At 49.0% G+C, this 20,071-nt stretch overlaps 1 protein-coding gene across 1 annotated transcript; it reads right to left on the bottom strand.

Annotated features, from left to right (window-relative positions):
• Positions 1-204: 204 nt before the first annotated feature.
• On the bottom strand, positions 205-18,134 carry LOC102577073 (5-hydroxytryptamine receptor 7). Its single transcript, XM_059721429.1, has 3 exons — positions 17,750-18,134; positions 15,366-15,937; positions 205-3,697 (listed from the first exon to the last, which is right to left on the bottom strand). Exons 2-3 carry the CDS (start codon positions 15,872-15,874, stop codon positions 2,926-2,928), a joined length of 1,281 nt encoding a protein of 426 aa, XP_059577412.1. The 5' UTR covers positions 15,875-15,937; positions 17,750-18,134; the 3' UTR covers positions 205-2,925.
• Positions 18,135-20,071: the final 1,937 nt, after the last annotated feature.

The following is a 20,071-nucleotide window of genomic DNA, read 5'->3' as shown; positions in this document are numbered from 1 at the left end:
AACTCCACCCCATGTGGTTATTTTGGAGTCCTACTGTACAGTCTCCCATTTAATGAACTCTTTGTCTGGGACATCTCTGGAAGGAGCATTTATCTGAAGCAGGTAAAGGACCACATCCCAGGAGGGTTTTGAATGAGAGGAAAACAATGAATGAAAAAGATTCTGGAGGGAGAGAACAGCAAAAAAGGAACGGAAACAAGAAGCATCTTTCACATACATCACATTTATTTTTCTACTCAGACTTTGCTGCCAATGATAGCATCATGTGCACGTGTGTCTGGAATGTAATATCTGGGTTTGGATGAGGCTGCAAAGTTCCCGTGGGAAGGCTTTGGATTTATCCATCCTGGCGGTCTCACATGCACACACACAGTTGGCCTCCTGGCCATACTCCACTACTGGACTTCTCTATTGAGGACCACGGCAGACAACATGGCCATTGCAAGGTGCAGAAGTGTACGCAGTGGCCTGCATGGGGGTAAAGAAAGGAAGAGATCTCTCTGGTCTCACCTAGGCTCCAGAACACGAAGCCTTACCTTAGTGTCCAGGAGGGAGGCACCTAAAGCAACTTTGAAGCAACTGGTTCCTTTATATCTCTCGAGTGCAAACTGCTGGGGGAACACTAAGGAGACGGGAACCAAAGCTGAGAATCAGTCTGGCAAAAAAGAAAAGAGGCCACGTTGCAGCAGGATGCTGCTGGGAAAGGAACGTGGGATGTTGGACATTTTACAAAACCCACTGCTGATCATAACCAGCCACGTGCCCATCAACCACTTTGTGGCTTCTCGTGCACCATGTCCCATCTGCTCTTCATTGACCTGCTCTGGTTTTGACGCTCTGCTCCTTAGGCAGGGATTACATCTTCTCCCGTGTTTGGAAAGTGCCGACTATATTTCTAGGAGAAGGTAAGTAATTAAAGGCCAAGGCTGGAGACCAGACACTGAATGTGGTGGGGCAATGGTTGACCTGGTATGGTAAATAAAAATCTGAATGACCGCCATCATCTCCTCACTCTCCTTCAATGATACTAAGTGAAATCCTGACTTATCTTCAAGGCAATGGCTAAGTTCTTGATTTCCATCTGCCCAGGAATTGACCCTGTGGATTTTACGGGGACTTTTGGGCCAAGCAAGTATTGCCTCTCTGCTGAGCCTGGGACCCTTGCTGAGAAACTACCTCCATCCACTCGGTCTCACTCTGTCCAGCCATTAAAAGAGATGGCTCGGAGCGGTCCTGAGCCCACGCTTCAGTGCCATTCTCCCAAAAAAGAGACATGCTTTTCCTAGACAGAGATCCCGAGAAGAGTACTGGAGGGGTCTGATCAGAGCCCCCTGAATTGTTAGGAAACTAAATGAGGCTCACCTTGGCTTGTGAGAACTCCAAGGCACCAGGTTCCTCCAAATACAAGGCACTTTTAAAATGAAATATTTCTTCTAAAAACGGCATGCATCTTCAACTGCAGTTTCCAAGAAAAGCTAGAAAGGTCTGATAGGCACCATAGGCCGCACCTTTGTAAATTGTGCCTTTATTTGACTTTTTTCCTCACCATCAATAGAGAATAAAAAAATAGGATGCATCTTAAATTCAACTGCGCCTTATATTTGAAGAAAAGTGATATGCCCCCTCCCTCAATGTACTAGCTGTTGCCTTATTTCCTACACCCCCCTTGCCTTTTTATAAGCTTTCAAGGAAATCTCTGTGAAAGAAGAGCCCGTAACTAATCTCTTCTCCAACCTCAACTGGAAAAAAGTTTAAATTCACCAAAGGGCCAGCACCCAAAGCCAAATGCAATCAGTGGAAGATTATTTAATGACTCCAGGGGGGGTTGGCTCTGAGCTATGCTGACGGGGAAAAACGAGGCATCAAAGGTCTAAACACACAAAGAATCTCAACTAAAATTAAAAAAAATAAATAGATTTTTCTTTTTCTTTGTTTAAAAAAAAAGAAAGAAAAAGATATATCGCTTGCTTTATTTTTTTTTCCAGCTCGCTGTACATCATACTGCAGCACCGTAAAGCTACTGGTGGAATCGCATATTTATGTCTCTCATCAACCAAAGCGTGCTTTTATGGAGTGCCTCAGTCAATCAATTAGCCACACATTATGCAAACACATCACTCAGCTGTGAATGAAGTACAATACATCCCAGTAAATATATCAGTCTTTGCTTGCTGTTCGCTTCTCCGATTTAAGTAGGCTGTTGAAACTTCGCCTACCCTACTATAAACAAAGGGTTTTTTGTTCCTTTTCCTAAGCATGCCAGGTTCAAGTGCTGAAATGCGAGGACTCGGGGAAAGAGGGTCATTGGTATCATCTCCCTGACATGCAAACTTGGAACGGGCCGCGGGATGTAGAATGGAAACAACTGGGTTGCAATAGTTTATAAGCACAGGGGGAGAACGTGAGGTCCATCGTCCACTTCAGTGCAGCCCATAGCTGCTGTCCTACGGGGCTTGTGAGATAATCTCATTGCACACAGCATCGGCCCTCCACAGACCTCACAGCCCCCTGCAAAAACCGAGCGTCTAATTTTTTACACGGGGGGAAATCGAGGCACAGAGAAGTGATGCAACTTGCCCAAGGTCACCGTCAGGCTGTGGCGCAACTCGGGGCAAGGTCCAAGAACCATCCTGGCTCCATCCTGGGTCCTATGGGCTGCTGCTCGACTCACAGTTTAGAAAGCACAGCCACAGCTATGGGCTAAAGAGAAGGGAAGGGGCTGCAATTGGTCGTGATGGACGGGCACCGCTCAGGTACTCCGGGCTGGAGCACCTCTTGTACCCAATTTGCGATGGTGAGCTCAGGCTGGAGAACGGCAATGCACACAGCTGCTGTTCCTGAAGGGCTGGATGGAGACGTGGGAGGTCTGGACTTAGGCACTGAGCACTAGCATTAGACGAGAGGACACAGGCCCTCTTCGGGGGTTTACAGAATACACTCGTGTCTCTCTGCGACTTTCAGTGCCTCGTGCATGCTGGCTGCCGACAGCCTCCGGTTGATGTTCCTGTACCTGCACCACAAGAGGTTCCAGAAAGTAGTCCTTAAATCTCGGTTGAAGAAAGCATAGATGAGGGGGTTGATGAGGGAGTTGGTGTAACCCAGCCAGAGCAGGGTCCTCTCCAACCTCAGAGGCATGCAGCTGCACTGGATGCCACATATGAAAGGCCGGGCCGTAGACATGAGGAAGAAGGGGAACCAGCAGAACGTGAAGGCCCCCACGATAATGCCAAGGGTCCTGGCTGCTTTCTGCTCCCTTTTGAAGATGGAAATGTTCTTTCGATCCTGCCTCAGCAGCTTGGACAGCGTGGCACACTCTTCCACCGCCTTGCTGCGCTTGGAGCTGTGATGGCCCCGGACGCCGGCCTCCATGCAATACACCCCGTCCTGGTCGTACTGTTTGGGGAAGTTCATGAACCGGTGCTTCTCTGCGCTGACCTTGGCGGCTTTGTAGATCCGGTTGTACATGACGAGCATGACGGTCATGGGGATGTAGAAGGCAACGCCGGTGGAGTAGACAGTGTATCCAAAGTCCTGGCTGATAAGGCAGACCCTTTCCACGGTGACATTCTTGGCCCAGCCGAAGAGCGGAGGAAGCGTTATGGAGGCAGAGAGGAGCCACACGATGAACACCATCTTGGCCATCAGCTTCCCGTTTTGCCTCACGGGGTACGTCAGGGGCCGCGTGATCCCTAGGTACCTGCAAAACAGTTTAAGAGCTTATTAGCTTGGCATGGGGCTGCTTTGGTGCTTAGAAGGTGCGAACCATCAAATGTCTACAACAAGTACCACCGTGTATGCAAACAGATGGTGTCATCTTAGTCACAGCTGGAGCTAACTGGAGATTTTCCTTCTCCCTGAGGAGCATTGAGGCTTTTTCCTCAAAAGAGCTAAAAACCAGAACAAATGGCCTTTTCAAAATGCTGTTCCTGTGCCTCCGTTTGTTGCAGTTTGCACCCATTCTCCTGCATAGGCCTGAGTCCCTGATTGGACTTCACTTCCTACGGTGCCCCAGTCTTTCCTCTCACAATCACCACCCAGTGCATTTTGCAAGATGTGGTCTACTTGGAGGGCTCTGCTACAATCCAGGTATATTTCCTTAAAAACCATCAGTGACTTAAAAGCCTAATTTTCCATCAGTCAGGTATGCAGGTTGTAGGCTTATTGGTCTAGAGGCACAAGGAATGGGGGTCAGGCTAGATGATCCATTCAGGTCCCTCCAGACCCTAGCTACTGTGAAACGATGAATCAGGACTTGTGGTCGTGGTGATATCTAGTTGCTTTAATAAAAGATAATCACCTCTACCACGAGCCGTAATTCATTTTCTATCAGGAAACTTAAAAGCCTAATTTTCGCAGAACATTTCTGTCCCAGCTCCAACTCCTGCCACCCCGCCACCTCCAGATGTGAATGCTCAAGGGTGGACCCTGCATCATGACTCCATGGGCGATTGACCGAAGGCCAAAATCTGCTCTCCATGACACCGCTGTAAACGAGAAGTAACCGCAGTTGAAGTCAGTGCAACTAAACCAACACGCAATGGAGACAAGGATCGGCTCCTGGGTTTGGAAGAGAGGCTCCTTTATGCCCCTAGCATTCGGTTAAGAGATGGCAGCAGAAACGGCCCCAGCTGCTTTCAGCTTTCCAAGACCGTGCACGGGGGTGGAGGCAATCTCACTCAAGCGTAGCTTGCCCTCTCCCCTGCACACGGTGGAGGGCAGAAAGAGGAGCTGGCCATAGGCAGAGGGCTTTCCTTTTGGCATTGCATGGAGAGGAAGGACCAGAGCCAGCTCCTCCATCTCTCAGGTATCAGGGAAGCAGCGGGCTTCTCCGGAGACACCGGCATTATCTAAGTTACCATTTAGGCTGCATTAGTCAGGTTGGTGGCAATCTGCATAACAATGCGGTGGAATTACCCACACTCTCAGGCAAAGCACAAGCCTGTGCCTGTTTTCTCCCTGTATCATTTTCTCCTTTCCTCTCCATCCCCCACGGAGCTACCTGTGAATGGAGAGAGGAGCTGGCATTGCTTTGGATGGAGGGTGGTGCCGGCATGGCTGGGCAGCCATCAGCTGCAGTGGTTATTTCTGCAGCTTCTCTCCTAGTTGGCACCTAGTCACCCTCCACCCCCCAGTTACATTTCCGGGCATGGGCGCCATGCTCCCAGCACCCCAAAGCACGCCATGGCCTTTGCAAATGGTGAGAGGCCAATTACAAGACAAAAGGGGAAACATCACAGCAGGCTGCAAGGAAGGGAGGGAGGTGGATGGGGGCAGAATAAACAGGGCCCTCCCCTGGGATTCAAGGGGATCACATGTTAGGACCCAGTCCCAAACCCTTGACCCTAGGCTCAGGGACCAAGCACCAGCTCAGCCCTCCATCGGGGACCAGCTCAGGAAGGAAAAGCGGCAAGGAAAAGGGTTTGGGAAAGGGCTTCTGCTACTGCCCTTGATCAGCCCGGGGCTTCCAGCCCGACTGGGTCCTCCTGGCTTCCTGTTCATGGGGAAGCCATCTGGACACCAAGGCTTTCTCTGTCCTCGGACTGCTCTGTGGTTTCCCTGCCTTTGCGCCCCAACTCAAGATCTGACCGCCTGTTGTGGACCTGCTCCGACTTGGACCTTGCATCTTGGCTTGTTGGAACTGGGCTCTCATGGATAACTGCCCCGGCTTGCTCCCTAGCCTTGCTCTTATTTTGTCTCTGGTTTGGACTCTGACCCTCTGGCTTCGACCCCGGCTACCGCTCAGACCTTGACCAATAGCTTGCACAAACCACCAACCAGGCTGCCTATACCTTGGTATGTGACATCACACGGGGACGCGAGGCCTGCCCTTGGCGATGTGCTGGTGCAGTAATCTTGGAGGTTTAGTCCAGCTGTTCCTCTCGCTGGTCCTGTTCTTCCCCAGTGCTCCTGTATGTTATCCTGGCATTACAGCTGGGAAGAGGGAGGCCTAGGAGCTGGTTCAGTGCTTGCTGGGGACTTGGGCAAGTTGGGAGGGCAGGTAAGGGGGTTTCTAGACCTCTGCGACCCCCTGCACTGGATGGAAGGCAGGCTTCATGGAAAAGGATTTGTCTCAGGATCTTCAGCGGCTACAGTTCCTCAGTTTGACATCTCATCTCTAAGCCTATAACAAACACAAGCCTGATACCACGTAATGCCATGATGAAGGACTTGGCTCTACACCCCGACAGGCCTGAGACCTGATGGCCCTTAGTTTACACACAAAGATATCAGACCACTCAGGATCTACTTGGGCGATATAGGAGCCCTGAATCTTGTGCAGGATTATTTATTTCATCATACTTCAGGACTGTCTTGCCAACATCTACTAATAACCCCTTCCATTTCTGGGTCAAATCTGAGACGGTACAAAAAGATCCAAATCAACCACTTTATGAAAATCAGGCCCATTTAAGGAATCTCAAGCAAGGCATCCTTCACTACCGGTCACTGCTAAAAACCTATCCAATATCTTCTTAAACCTACTGGGGTTATAATACATTCATTGAGTTGTATTTAGAAGCAGACACATCAGGGATTCACTTAGAGCCTGCAGAAAAGGAGAAGTTGCTCATTAATCACGCTACAAATGCCTATAAGCAGGGGAAGAAAACCAGCAGAAAAATGCATTTTATTTGCTAGGTCTTGGAAACTGGTGTCTAGACTAGTGGCATGCCTCATTGCTGTCTCAGCTGGAGGAGATGGATACTTGAGTATCATATGTTATATTCCTGGCTCTGCTACAGACCTGATGGGTGACCTCAGATGAGTCCCGTTCACCTCTCTGGGCCTCTGCTTCCCCATCTCTGCAGGGGAGATGATTAATGCAAACTCATTTGAGATCTAGGGATGAAAAGTGCTACATGCAAAGAGCCAAGAATCACTATGACCCTGTTATTGTCACAGATAGGGTTAGAATAGGGATAATATGGAAAGGAAGGAGAAATTTCATGAGGCTGGTGTTAGACTCACTGGAAAGAGCAAGCATGTGAACATGGCAGACCATCGGCCTCAGCGGCTCGATGTCTAACTGGCAGCTGGTATCAAGTGGAGTGCCCCAGGGGTTGGTTTTGTTCAATGTCTTCATCAATGACCTGGAAGATGGCATACAGCACACCCTCAGCAAGTATGCAGATGATGCCAAGCTAGGGGGGAGCACTAGATACACCGGTGGGGAAGGCTAGGATTCAGAGTGACCTAGACACATTGGAGGACTGGGCCAAAAGAAACCTCATGAGGTTCAACAAGGACAAGTGCAAAGTCCTGCGCTTAGAAGGGAGCAATCCCCTGCACCGGGACAGGCTGGGGGTGACGGGCTGAGCAGCAGCTCTGCAGAAAAGGACCTGGGGGGACAGTGGACAAGAAGCTGGATATGAGCCAGCAGTGTGCCCTTGGTGCCAAGAAGGCTAATGGCATCCTGGGCTGCATTGGTAGGAGCATTGCCAGTAGGTCAAGGGCAGTGTTTCTTCCCCTCTATTCTGCACTGGAGAGGCCACATCTGGAGTCCTGTGTCCAGTTGTGGGCCCCCACTACAGAAAGGATGCGGACAAGTTGGAGAGAGTCCAGTGGAGGGTGACAAAAATGGTTGGGTGGCTGGGGGACATGACTTGTGAGGAAAGACTGAGGGAACTGGGTTTATTTAGTCTAGAGAAGAGGAGACTTAATAGCAGTCTTCAACTACCTGAAGCGGGGTTCGAAAGAGGACGGAGCTGGACTGTCCTCAGTGGTGGCAGATAACCGAACAAGGAGCAATGGGCTCAAGCTGCAGCAAGGGAAGTTGAGGTTGGATATTAGGCAGAATTTTCTCACCAGGAGGGTAATAAAACACTGCACCAGGTTACCCAGGTTCATTTCTCATTTGCTTTGCTGACCGCGGGGGCACGCTCGCCCCACATAAAATATGAACCGACTGGAAACCTCAATTCAAAGCCGACTGACCTGGGTGAGGAAGCCCTGGGGAACGAACCGCTCAGGGGATCTCAAAGGGCTTTGCTAAAATTGGGAAAGCATGATAGTTCCCACAATTCAATGCTCAACGAAGGCTGAGAACCAGGTCTCGGCTCAAAAAAACATTTCAATCGATGCCTCCATGCTGTCCTGTATTTGGATGTCTCGCTGAACCAGGGGACCTAAACAAGGTTGCACAGTAATTTAGTCACAAAACCAGGCATCCCAGCTCCCAACCTGCTAGTTAACTAGTAGAACATGCTGTACCCTGAATAAAGACAAAAAGGAATATTAAATACCCATTTGCTGAACAAAGGACGGCGCTGTGGAACAAACAGCATGTGACCATGTATTCAAAGACCGTTCTCTTATATGGGATCATATCGATTCCCACAGGGCCAGCCATCAGTAGGGCTAGGACCTTTATATCTACAGCCCAAGCCTCTACCATCTGAGCTAAGACAGTGACTGGGAACAACTGTAGGGTATTATCCTCTGCATGGGAGGCAGTGTAGATTTGCACTTTATAGATGCGTGTGTGTGTGTGAAGAGAAGTTCCCATAGTCTTTAGGGTGCCTGGCCAGCGCGGGGGCTGTGAAGGCTGGGAACATACTCAGTGAGGTAGGAATTGGTGGAGAATTTAGCTGCCTGACCCTAACCAGATCCCTAATGAGAAGCCATGAATTGGAACATCTCAAATGAACAAAAATCTGCCTGAATCAAATGCCAAATGTGAAGAATTGTAGCCCAAATGGTTACTTTGGCAAAGTTTTAAGTAACTGAAAATAGCATCTTCTGATGTAAGCATCAGGCAACCTGTGCTATGGGCACGCCAACGAGATCCATCTAAAAATATATACTTAGCGTACATATGCAGGGGGAAACCCAGACCTTTTTCAAAGCTGTTTGAGGGATTTTTATATAGATCTGTCTATCTGCGCACACACATGTTGATATGCATATGCATGTGTGTGTGTAAAAACCTCATGCAGACACAAAATTATCAGTGTGGACGAGAGAGAGAGAGAGGAGATTATATAAACCTCATATGTTTGTATATATATGACAAATAATCTATTTCATATATAGGTGTATGCATGTCTTATGCATGTATATATGTAGCTTATGGATGTGTGTGCATGTATCAGAATTTCAGTCTCTCTAAATATTCCAACATTTTGAAAATTGCTGTATATACCTATACATGCACACACACATACTATATTATATAAGACCATGAAGAAAGAGCAGGGTAGTAATATTAGTCACAGAAGCTATATGTTTGCTATGGCCATGATACTAAGGCAAAACCCATTATCTTCATGGGCACTTTTCCTCAAAGGCCATTGTCTTGCTCCGTTGAGCAAACCTTCTTTCCGGGGTGGAAGGATGGTATATATAACATATATATAGTTCAGCCAGCTCCACTATTAACCCTAGTTTCCAGATAGGTAATGAAGTAAGATAGATAGATAGATAGATACAATTATCTATCTATCTATATATAGTGTGTGTGCATGTGTGCGTGCACACGCATTTATATGTATATATGGCAATTTTCAAAAAGTTGAAATATTTAGAGACTGAAATTCTGATACATATGCACACATATACACACACACAATGTGTGTGTATATATATAGATATATAGATACATATACATACACACACACACACACGTATACATATATACAAGCACACATACACATACACACACATACATATATAGATATATATCTCTTCAACTCTGTTACTTCATTTCCCATCTGGAAACTAGGGCGAAGAGTGGAGCTGGTTGAACTATATATATGTTATATATACGAGTTCAACCAGCTACACTATTAGCCCTGGTTTCTGGTACTTCAGTTCCCATGTGGAGAGTTGAAGAAACGTGCCCAAGGTTGCCTGAGCTGTGTCAGATTGGTATGTGGGCCCAGATCTCTTGAACACTTGGCCAGCTGTTTCACCAACAGCAAAAAGCACAAAGATAAAGGTACGAACGCTGCTTTTGTCATACGAAAGAAGAGCTCAAAGAGCTATGCTGGTGGGTGCTTTCACTTGTGGTTATGTTGACCAAGTTGGGATCATACAGCCTTGTTTGTACCTCAAGAAATGCTTTCAGGGCAGGCCACGTTCCCGATTCAGCGGGGCAGAAAGCATAGCTACGTGTTGAAATCAGCCAGGCTGTCTGAGCTATTGAAAGGCAGGAGTAACCTGGAGAGTGATTCGACCCAGCACACCTAATAACCAGAGACCTGTCTGGATAAAGAAGGGAGAGGGCAAGTAAAAACCCCAAAAACCTGTTTCTGAATGAATCTCTCTTTCTGGGATTGTCTTTCTACAGAAGACCAATGCCAACTACAACATAGCTCAGCCCAAGGTCCAAGAGAATATTTCTCATCTGAAAGAACGGGACGTCTCAAGAATACAGCTGGCTGCAAAACGGGATTTTTTTTTTTTTTAAATCCTCGCCGTGAAATATTTCAGCAAACAAATCATTTCTGTCAACTAGTTTTGAGAGAGAGTTGGGTTTTTAATGAACTTCCCCCACCAGATGCATAGACTGGTGCATGGGATTGTTCTGTCCTAAGTGCGGGACTTTGCACTTGTCCTTGTTGAACCTCATGGGATTTCTTTTGGCCCAATCCTCCAATTTGCTGCAGTCTCTCCAAATCCTAGCCTGACCCTCCAGCATATCTACTACTCCCTGCAACTTGGTGTCATCTGCAAACTTGGCCATCTTCCAGGTCGCTGATGAAGATACTGAACAAAACTGTCCCCAGGACCGACCCCTGGGGTGCTCCACTGGATACCAGCTGCCAACTAGACATCAAGCCATTGATTACTACTCTCTGAGCCTGATGGTCCACCACGTTCACATGCTTGCTTTTTCCAGTGACTCTACCACCAGCCTCATGAAATTTTCCATATTAGGCCTATTCTAGCCCTGCTCTTGCCAACAACAGGGTCATAGTGATTCTTGGCTCTTTGCATGTAGCACTTTTCATCCCTAAATCTCAAATCAGTTTGCAGTGAATCATCTCCCCTGCAGAGATGGGGAAGCAGAGGCCCAGAGAGGTGAACGGGACTCATCTGAAGTCACCCATCCGGTCTGTAGCAGAGCCAGGAATACACCATAGGTCTCCAAACCAGTGTTTCATCTCCACTAGGACACGCTGCGGTAGGCGTACTTGAACACGGACATCACTGACTGACTGGCCAAGGATCCACCTTGCTTCACCATGTTCTGCAAAGTAGCCCAAAGAGGCACCAGACTCCTCTTTTCTTTCCCTTCAATTGAAACATGTGCAGGTTTTGTCAACATATAGCCATTGAAAACAGGTATTTTTCAGTAAAAATTTGTTTTGCTGAAAAAGTCCCTTTTTGGATCAAAATGTTTCACTAGCTGTACTCAAGAGGCTTAAAAAAAAAAAATAAAAGAGAGAGAGATTTTAATAATACGCTACATTTTTATTGCACTTTCCATCTTGACAGGCCTCCCGAAGCCTGTCAGAGTACATGTAAACTTCAGCCTCTTCAGAAATGCAACCAAATGGAATAAGGCAAGCTGGTCCAACAGAGCACGTCCATGCAGCATTTAGGATTGGGAGTGCAGAAGAATTTATTAGAGGAAGTCCCCAGCTCTTCGCTTTCCTTTATCTCAGAAATGGGTTAGCAGGGCGGCCTTGTCTACACCGCTGCAGTGGTGGGCTCCAGCCCTCGGAGACCCCCTAATGCCCCACCCCCGGCAAGTTTCAAGACCGAGGTCCTGCAAACGGGTGCTGGGGACAAGTCCAGAGCAGTCTCACGGGTGAATTTGCTGGAGGATTAGGCTGGACAGGGCCTACTTGAGCTCCAGGTGCCAGGACGTGCTACTTCCGTGGTATGGAGAAACCCCCCAGATGCCCACGGAGAACAATTAAGGCAATGACATCGTTGCCTATTTTATTCTTCAGTGAGTGCAGGAAGAAAGCACAGGTGCCACCCTCTACCCTTGACATGGCATCTCCCCAGTGCCAATAATCCCCACCACTCGCTTTCTTCCACCTACCACCCAAAAGATGCAATGGCTCAAGGAGCTTGGAAGCAGCTCAGTTCAAACCCCACCAAGGAGCGTTGCAGAGCCCAGAAAGACACAGGGTCAGATTGTGAACATTTGCACAGGCTCGTATGGGAAGAACCTGGACGAGTAACACAGCCCTTGCTCCGTGACTGCAATGTGACCCTTCCCAAGGGGACGGATGACCCCAGGCTGCAAGCCACAGGGCTATCGAGATTGCAAGCCATATGGGGAGCCATTCATAGCCCCGCCAGCAGCTACTGAATCCTGAACTGCATTGAAACGGTATCAAACGGACACAGCGAAATAAGCTCTCCATCACAAACCTCAGGCACACGCATAGTTAGACCCACCGCTATTATTATGCAAATCCATGGGGCTTATTCACAGGAACGTGCTTCTCTGATGAGTGGCTCATTCCAGCTCCGATTTAAACCCCTGGTGTCGATTTTCCCCCCCTCATATCGTGTCTCGGCTAGTTTATCTGCCTGCACTCCGCTCCACATTTCCAAATGAGCAATTACGGGCTGGAAAGAAGGATCCAGAGCTGACAGTGACTGAATGGGCCAGCTGGGTTCACCACAGAGTACAGTAGGTCTGATTTAAGCATTCAACGAGACAGATCCAGGAAAGCTTTGCTCAACTGCAGCCATCTGATTGCCACTGCTCTTTAGTCACTCATCCAGCTGAGTTCACTCATGCACAAAGAGGTCAAGGCATTGCATAACGCCGCCCGGCCCCTCCACCTCCTGCTACCTCTTGCTTCTCTCCTCTTTTGTTACTGGTAAGCCACACTTCCTCTTTGGACATGCAGGGAAGCACGGTCAAGGGGGTGCGTTAGCATGATGCATTTCACTAGGACGCTGAGATGATGAGGAGTTTTGCAGGGATTAGGGACAGGTGAGATGTGTTGATAATGCGTGCGTGGGTTATGGGGAGGGATGATGGCTGCATGCTTGTGGAAGGGAAAGTACCGGCAGCTAATGCACCTGCCCTAGCCTCTGCAGTGGGTGAAAGGGATAGTAGTCAGGTTGCCTTTAGACACCATCAATCCCCAGCTGCCAAAGCGGTCCGCTAAGGGACAAGAATAGCCACAGAGGAGTAACAAGCAGCTTCCAAGCCCTGGCAGGCAGCTGTAGCCAGGGTAGTGGCAGTGACTGTGGCTAAGTTGGCACTGGCCACCATCCTTGTGCCCTCAAAACGGGTGCCTGGGGTTGGTGCCTGCCTCCAACAATGCCTCTGAATAGCCAACATAAATCAGAGCAGCCTCGAGGCTGCTCTATTTTACACAGGAGACTGAACTGACACCTCTATTCTGCACATCTGAGCTGTGCTATGCATTCAGAGGCAACTCTGGATCTGGTCTGTAATGGCAGAAACCCACCTCCTGAATAATCCCTCCCCTGTTGACTTCAGTGGCAACGTGCTCTGCACCTTTCAGGATTTGGCCCTGATGCATTAGCTGGGTTTGACTGCTTTCTGGCTAGCGCAATGCACATTTCCCCGAAATCCTGCGTTTGCTCACATTTTGGTGATGAAAGACAGCCGGCCAAATTCAACACAGCTCCACTGCTTCCTCTGGATCTTTGCCTGCTTGAGCCAGAGGGAATTTCACCCAGGCAATCATAATTAATGAACAGAATCAATTGCATTTAATTTTAGTAAGAGCTCTGTCCTCTGCACTTCTGCATCTTGATGTCTATGTCTACTTGGCGTAGGAACTTAGGGAGAAAAAAAAGCAGCAAATGTCTCCGATTCAAGTCTCTCTGCTTTATTTCATGCGTGCATGCGTTTCATTTTAGCTCTACTTTAGTATCACACTTATCCATCATCCCTGAAAAGCCAAACAAAGCAATATATTCTACTATTGACTTTCATTTTTCTCCTACCTGATATGGATTTCCTCCTGTGTATATGGACTTCCACGTTTTAATACATTCCCTTTTAATTAATTGGTTTTCCCACCATAGAACAAAAGTCCCCCTCCCTCTCCCCCCACACACAGCTCAAACAATACATCTAGACCCGGAAAAGACTCAAATTTATTCATTCAAAAAATTGGCTTTTAATAACCCCAGTTTGTTAAGTTAGGAGTGAGACTCGAGTCGATTAGTCAGGTAGGATTGGTTAGTGTTAGCCCACGGATGTTTGAACATGTGTTGTTATGGAGTTGCCCAGGGAAACACCCCGCTTCAATGCAGTGTTTCGATGTTCAGTGAACTTTCCACTTTTTTTTACCCAATTCCACACCTGGCCGGCCTCAGCTTGGAAACCGATAAGACGATTTTCCTACAGTTAGGTATCCAGGTTGTAGCCGTATTGGTCTAGAGGAAAAGCAGAGACGGTATCTTTTATTAAACCAACAAGATTTTTGCAATTAAAGAATTTTTTTTTTTTTGCAAAGATCTTGTTGCTCTAATAAAAGATATCTCATCTCTACAACGAGTCCGATTGCCTTTTCCTAAAGTTACTCACTGAACAGAGAGCTCATCTTGCTGAAACCACGATCTTGCATCTTAGCTCCGTATCCCAGCCTCACCACAGTATGCAGGTGAATGAATCAAACTCCACAGCAAAAAGTGCTCTGATTGCACAGGCCCATGAGAAATACATCAGGCTTTTTTATTCTTTTGCAGTTTCAAGTGCCTTATTTCCAAGGGACGGGACGGAGAGCTCAGCTACACCACTAAATTTAGATGAACCCTCCCCTCCCCGAGAAATAAGCAGGGTTCTCGAGATCTGAATCTGCCCCAACCCCTCATCCTGGCAATATTCCTGTGACGCAGACAATATAATTAGCTGCAAAATTTGCAGATGGGGAAACAGATCCTGGGAAACTGACTCACCCAAGAGGAAAGGAATCGGCTTGACCGGCATTAGAGCTCGGGAAGCCATCGGAGCCTTGCGGCTCTGTCCAGAAGAACACTTAAATATGTGCCTCAAGCGTGCTCCCACCTCTCGTTTTAACCACATACACCCTGCATTGTACTGGATCAGTCACCATCTGCAACTGTGAGCCCTGAAGAGGCCAGTTTTGCATTTTTAACCCGAGAGCGACCTCCATTTATAAAGAGGCACTTCCGCAGACATCAGATCTGGGCCGTGCACTCAGTTCTGCAGCCTAAAATAAGTCACGTGCTTATCAGATAGCAAAAGGAGCTGAGTCCCTTCCTCCCCCCCACAGCGCTTGAGCAAGTCACTCAGCCCCTTTCTCTGCCTCGGTTTCCCCTTCTGCGGAAGGAAGAGGGCAAGATGATCTATTCCAGCGACAACCTTAGCCACCCAAGTCAAAGGATTTATGATTTCCAGTGTTTACAAAGCATCCGTCACGTCAGCGTTACTAGATGAAAGTGGTCCTTACCTGTCCACACTGATGACGCACAAGGTCATGATGGAAGCTGTGCAGCACATCACGTCCATGGCAATGAACACATTGCAAAACACCTTCCCGAACAGCCACTCCCCTCCCACCAGGTCCGTGATGATCACGAAGGGCATGACTGCGAAGGCAACGGACAGGTCGGCAGCTGCCAAGGACACCACCAGGTAGTTGGAGGGTTGGCGGAGCTTCTTGACAATGCAGACAGAGATGATGACCAAGCTGTTGCCAGCAATTGTCAGCAAGGTGATGATGGAGAGCACCGTCCCGATGACAATCTTCTCCGTGTCCCCATAGAGCAGGATTTCCTCTCCGCAGTCCGTGGAGTTGGTGAGGTTGAAGGACAGCGGGTCTGGCTCAGCTGAGGCAGAGGGTCCCTCAGTCATGAATGGATCTGGAAGCGAGTTCGGGGCAGGATACTCGTGCTCCGTGTTCTCCACAAAGAGAGGTTGATGCTCCATGGACTGACTGGGGTTGACCCTTAGCAGCATGCTGCTGGCTCACCGCGATGTGGGACAGCACAGATTTTCTCCCACTGCTCCTGGGGGTGGCACCTATAGCCAGCACAAAGCAAAACACTCTCTTACCCATTATCTACAAGAAATGAAATCTCTCCTTTGCTTTCAAAAACAGCAGCCTGATCTCATTCGTTAACACTGGCTTGTCACGAGACTTGAGCGCACACATCTTTCGGAAAGGTTACCATACACACAGTCTCTGCAGGGGAATGTCTTAGGCTATTATTTTAAAACAAACAGAAACCTCACCCTGCGCTATGCCAAGGCTACGAAATCACGGTGACCCGGCTGGCCAGAGGGCAACCTAGGCTGGCAGTGGGCAGTATTTTTAAGACCAATTTATAATACTGCCAAAGATACAGTGTTTGGCATGCTCTCCCTGCACATACGCATAGCAACTCCTAAATAGGAGTGCGTGTGTGTGTGTGTGTAGTTGCATGTCATTCGAGTGTATATGGGTGTGTCTGCATGCATGCACACCCTAACCCCCCCTCCCCCCTGCATGCATTTGTTAGAGGCCAGTTTAGGCTTAAAAATACTGTCCACTGCCCTACTACTTTTTAGTACTACTAAGATGCAGTGTTTGGCATGCTCTCCCTGCAGGTGCATGTATAGGTGTTTGTAGTGCATAGCAACTTTTATACGAGAGAGAGAGAGAGTGCAAGTGTGTGCACATGCACACACACACACTTGCATGCACACACACACGCTCACACTTGTGAATAACATGCAACTGCATACAGAGACACACATGCACTTGTGTGTGGTTGCCAGAGGGCAATCTAGGCTGGCAGTGGACAATATTTTTAAGACTAATTTCTCTTAGTACCGAGATGCAGTGTTTGGCACACGCTCCCCACACATACGCATACACACGTTTGCAGCGCACAGTGACTTTTGTGCGAGAGAGGGTGCAGGTGCAGCTGCATGTCATTCAAGTGTGTCTGTGTGCACGTGCACACACACACACTTGAATGACTTGCAACTGCGCACGCACACACACACAAATGACACAGCACACACAAATGACATGCAACTGCACACACACATTCAAATGACACAACTGCACACACACTCATTTGAATGACAACTGCACACACACACACTTGAATGACACACGAGTGACATGCAACTGCACACGCACAGACTTATGACATGCAAGTGCACACACAGAAATGACACATGCACTTCAATAACATGCAACTGCACACGCACACAAATGACTTGAAATTGCACACACACACACACTTGAATGACCCACGAGTGACATGCAACTGCACACGCACAGACTTATGACATGCAAGTGCACACACAGAAATGACACATGCACTTCAATAACATGCAACTGCGCACGCACACAAATGACTTGAAATTGCACACACACACACACACACACACTTGAATGACCCACGAGTGACATGCAACTGCACACGCACAGACTTATGACATGCAAGTGCACACACAGAAATGACACATGCACTTCAATAACATGCAACTGCGCACGCACACAAATGACTTGAAATTGCACACACACACACACACACACACACTTGAATGACCCACGAGTGACATGCAACTGCACACGCACAGACTTATGACATGCAAGTGCACACACAGAAATGACACATGCACTTCAATAACATGCAACTGCACACGCACGCAAATGACTTGAAATTGCACACACACACACACACACTTGAATGACATACAACTGCACATGCACACATACACACACTTAAACGATATGCAACACACAGATGACACGCAACTGCACACGCACATGTGCATGACATGCAATTGCACACACACCTCCCAAGAGCCCGCGCACCGCAGCCGCCCGGCACTCACCTCGCCCCCCGGGCAGGGGCATCCTCCAGCCCGGCGCCCCGCGACTCCGCCGCTCGCCACCCGCCCGGGGGCATGTCGGCGGAGCGGGCGCGGGCGGAGCAGACACACGTGCGGGATGCGCAGCGCCCCCGCCCCCGCCCCGCGCGCTCCTCCGCTCCCGGGCGCGGGCAGGGCGCAGCGCCGCGCTCCCCAGCCAGGCGCGGCTGCAGGCTCCGAGCCGGCTGCCCGCGGTCCTGCAGGCAGCGGAGCGGGCAGGGAAGCTCCTGGGGCCCCAAGGAGCAAGCTCCTGCCCGGGGTGGGGCGGAGGAGAGGAGAGGAGAGATGAGGCTTTTGCCTCTTTCTGCTGCTCGAGACAAGGAAGCCCGGAGGTGCGGTGGAGGGGAGGCGGGGTGGCAAGCCAGACACAGAAGGGTTTGGGTTTTACATAGATACACACACATTCACTATCGATGCAATGGAATGCAGATATCATTATTTCGTGTAGATGTGTCTGTCTATGAAACCCAAACCCTCCTCGGTGTGGGGGCTGTTCCTTGGGACTCACCCACCCATGTCACATGTAGCTCGTGTATCCCACAGCAGTTACACCCAAACTCCCCTGTGCCTGGTTCTGGGACTCACCCACCTACAGCTATAGCTATAGAAGTGGCTGAGTTGTTTATATTCACACACACACACACACACACACACAACTTGATATAAACGTGTGTGTGCGCATGTGCATGTACACACATACAAATCACAATAAATAGATCTGGGCAAACAGTAGCCTCATAGGGGGTAGCCAGATACAATATAGATGGGACCCCCTATGAGGCTACTGTTTGCATATAGTGTGTGTGTGTGTAATCCAAGGATGGATGGATGATCACACACACCCACACACCCTATACACCATCCATCCTTGGGTTACATACATGCACACACATATATAACCCTATACACACACCCTACGAGGCTGGTTGCCCAGATCTATTTGTTTATTGTAATTTGGATGTATACACACAAGTATTCATATACATATACATAGATTCATAGGTGTTAGGGTCAGAAGGGACCTCAGCAGATGATCGAGTCCGACCCCCTGCCTGGGCAGGAAAGGGCGCTGGGGTGAGATGACCCCAGCCAGATGCCTATCCAGCCTTCTCCTTGAAGACCCCCGGGGTAGGGGAGAGCACTATCTCCCTTGGAAGGCCATTCCAAGATTTGGTCACCCTTGCTGCGAAGAAGTTTTTCCTGAGGTCTAGCCGAAATCTGCTCTCTGTCAGTTTGTGACCATTGCTCCTTGTTACCCCAAGAGGTGCCCTGCTGAACAGAGCATCTCTGATCCCTGGCTGCGCCCCACTAATGAATTTGTAGGCAGGCACAAGATCACCTCTCGGCCTTCTCCTTTCCCCCTTTTCCCTCATACTGGGATTGTCTCCCTTCGTGCCTGAAGGATTGCTTCCTTTAGAAACGGCCACCCTTCCTGGACTCCCCTTTCGCCAAGACTCTTATCCTGCAGTGCGGCATTGCCTAAACTCCTGAGCACGCTGCAGTTAGCCTTCCTAAAGTCGAGCACTTCCACCCTACTCGTTATCTTACCCACCCTACGCCGTATGGTGAATTTGATTGATTGGTGGTCACTGTCCCCAAGGTGACCACGAATCTGCAGCTCCCCTAGCAGGTCCTCCCCCGTAGCCAACACCAGGTCCAGTAAGGCATTCCCCCTAGTGGGACCGTATCCCTCCTGCGTCAGGTGATGGTCCTATAACGCAGGTTAAGGACCTACATGAACGGTTGGATTCGGCTGACTGCTCCTCCCATATACATATAGATCTGGGCAGACAGTAGCCTCATTGAGGACGCTGACAGGAAGAGCTGGGCTGCAGGAGAGCCCGAAACCCAGCACACAGCAAGCCGGCGCCAAGAAATGCAAATGAAAATAAATTTCACAGCGCAATGCTTTATACTTCCTCATTCCTTCTAGCTCTTCATGCCCGTCTGTCCCCATCCTGCCCCTCTTAAGGCATGCACCGGTTAAAACCTCTGCTGCTGCCGTCATAGCTGTGCTGGACTGTGTCTGTGCCCAAAGCTCTAGCAATGACTGGCATTGGGGGACCCCTTGGGCCAGGGATGGTACAGGGGCCTTATACGAGATGTCCTTTGGCTCAAAGGACTTGCAGGTCTGCATGGTCCAGGCAGGCAAAGGATAGGGAGGGAAGCCAAGGTGCAGAGAGCATGCAGCTTTCCTGAGTCCCAGTCCAGTACCCTGGCTCTCATATCCCGCTGCCAAAGCAGACAGGGAGGAGGGTTTATTGCTGGCTGGAATAGCTCCTCTTC

Source organism: Alligator mississippiensis, chromosome 2 (genome assembly GCF_030867095.1).
Source record: "Alligator mississippiensis isolate rAllMis1 chromosome 2, rAllMis1, whole genome shotgun sequence".
NCBI classification, from domain to species: domain Eukaryota; kingdom Metazoa; phylum Chordata; order Crocodylia; family Alligatoridae; genus Alligator; species Alligator mississippiensis.
This window is presented reverse-complemented; position numbering and strand designations above follow the sequence as displayed.

Coding starts and splice junctions, on each gene's coding strand:
- LOC102577073 (XM_059721429.1), bottom strand. CDS start 15,874: ATGCTGCTAAGGGTCAACCCCAGTCAGTCCATGGAGCATCAACCTCTC. Junction 3,698..15,365: donor TGCGTCATCAGTGTGGACAG/GTAAGGACCACT, acceptor ACTGTTTTGCAG/GTACCTAGGGATCACGCGGC.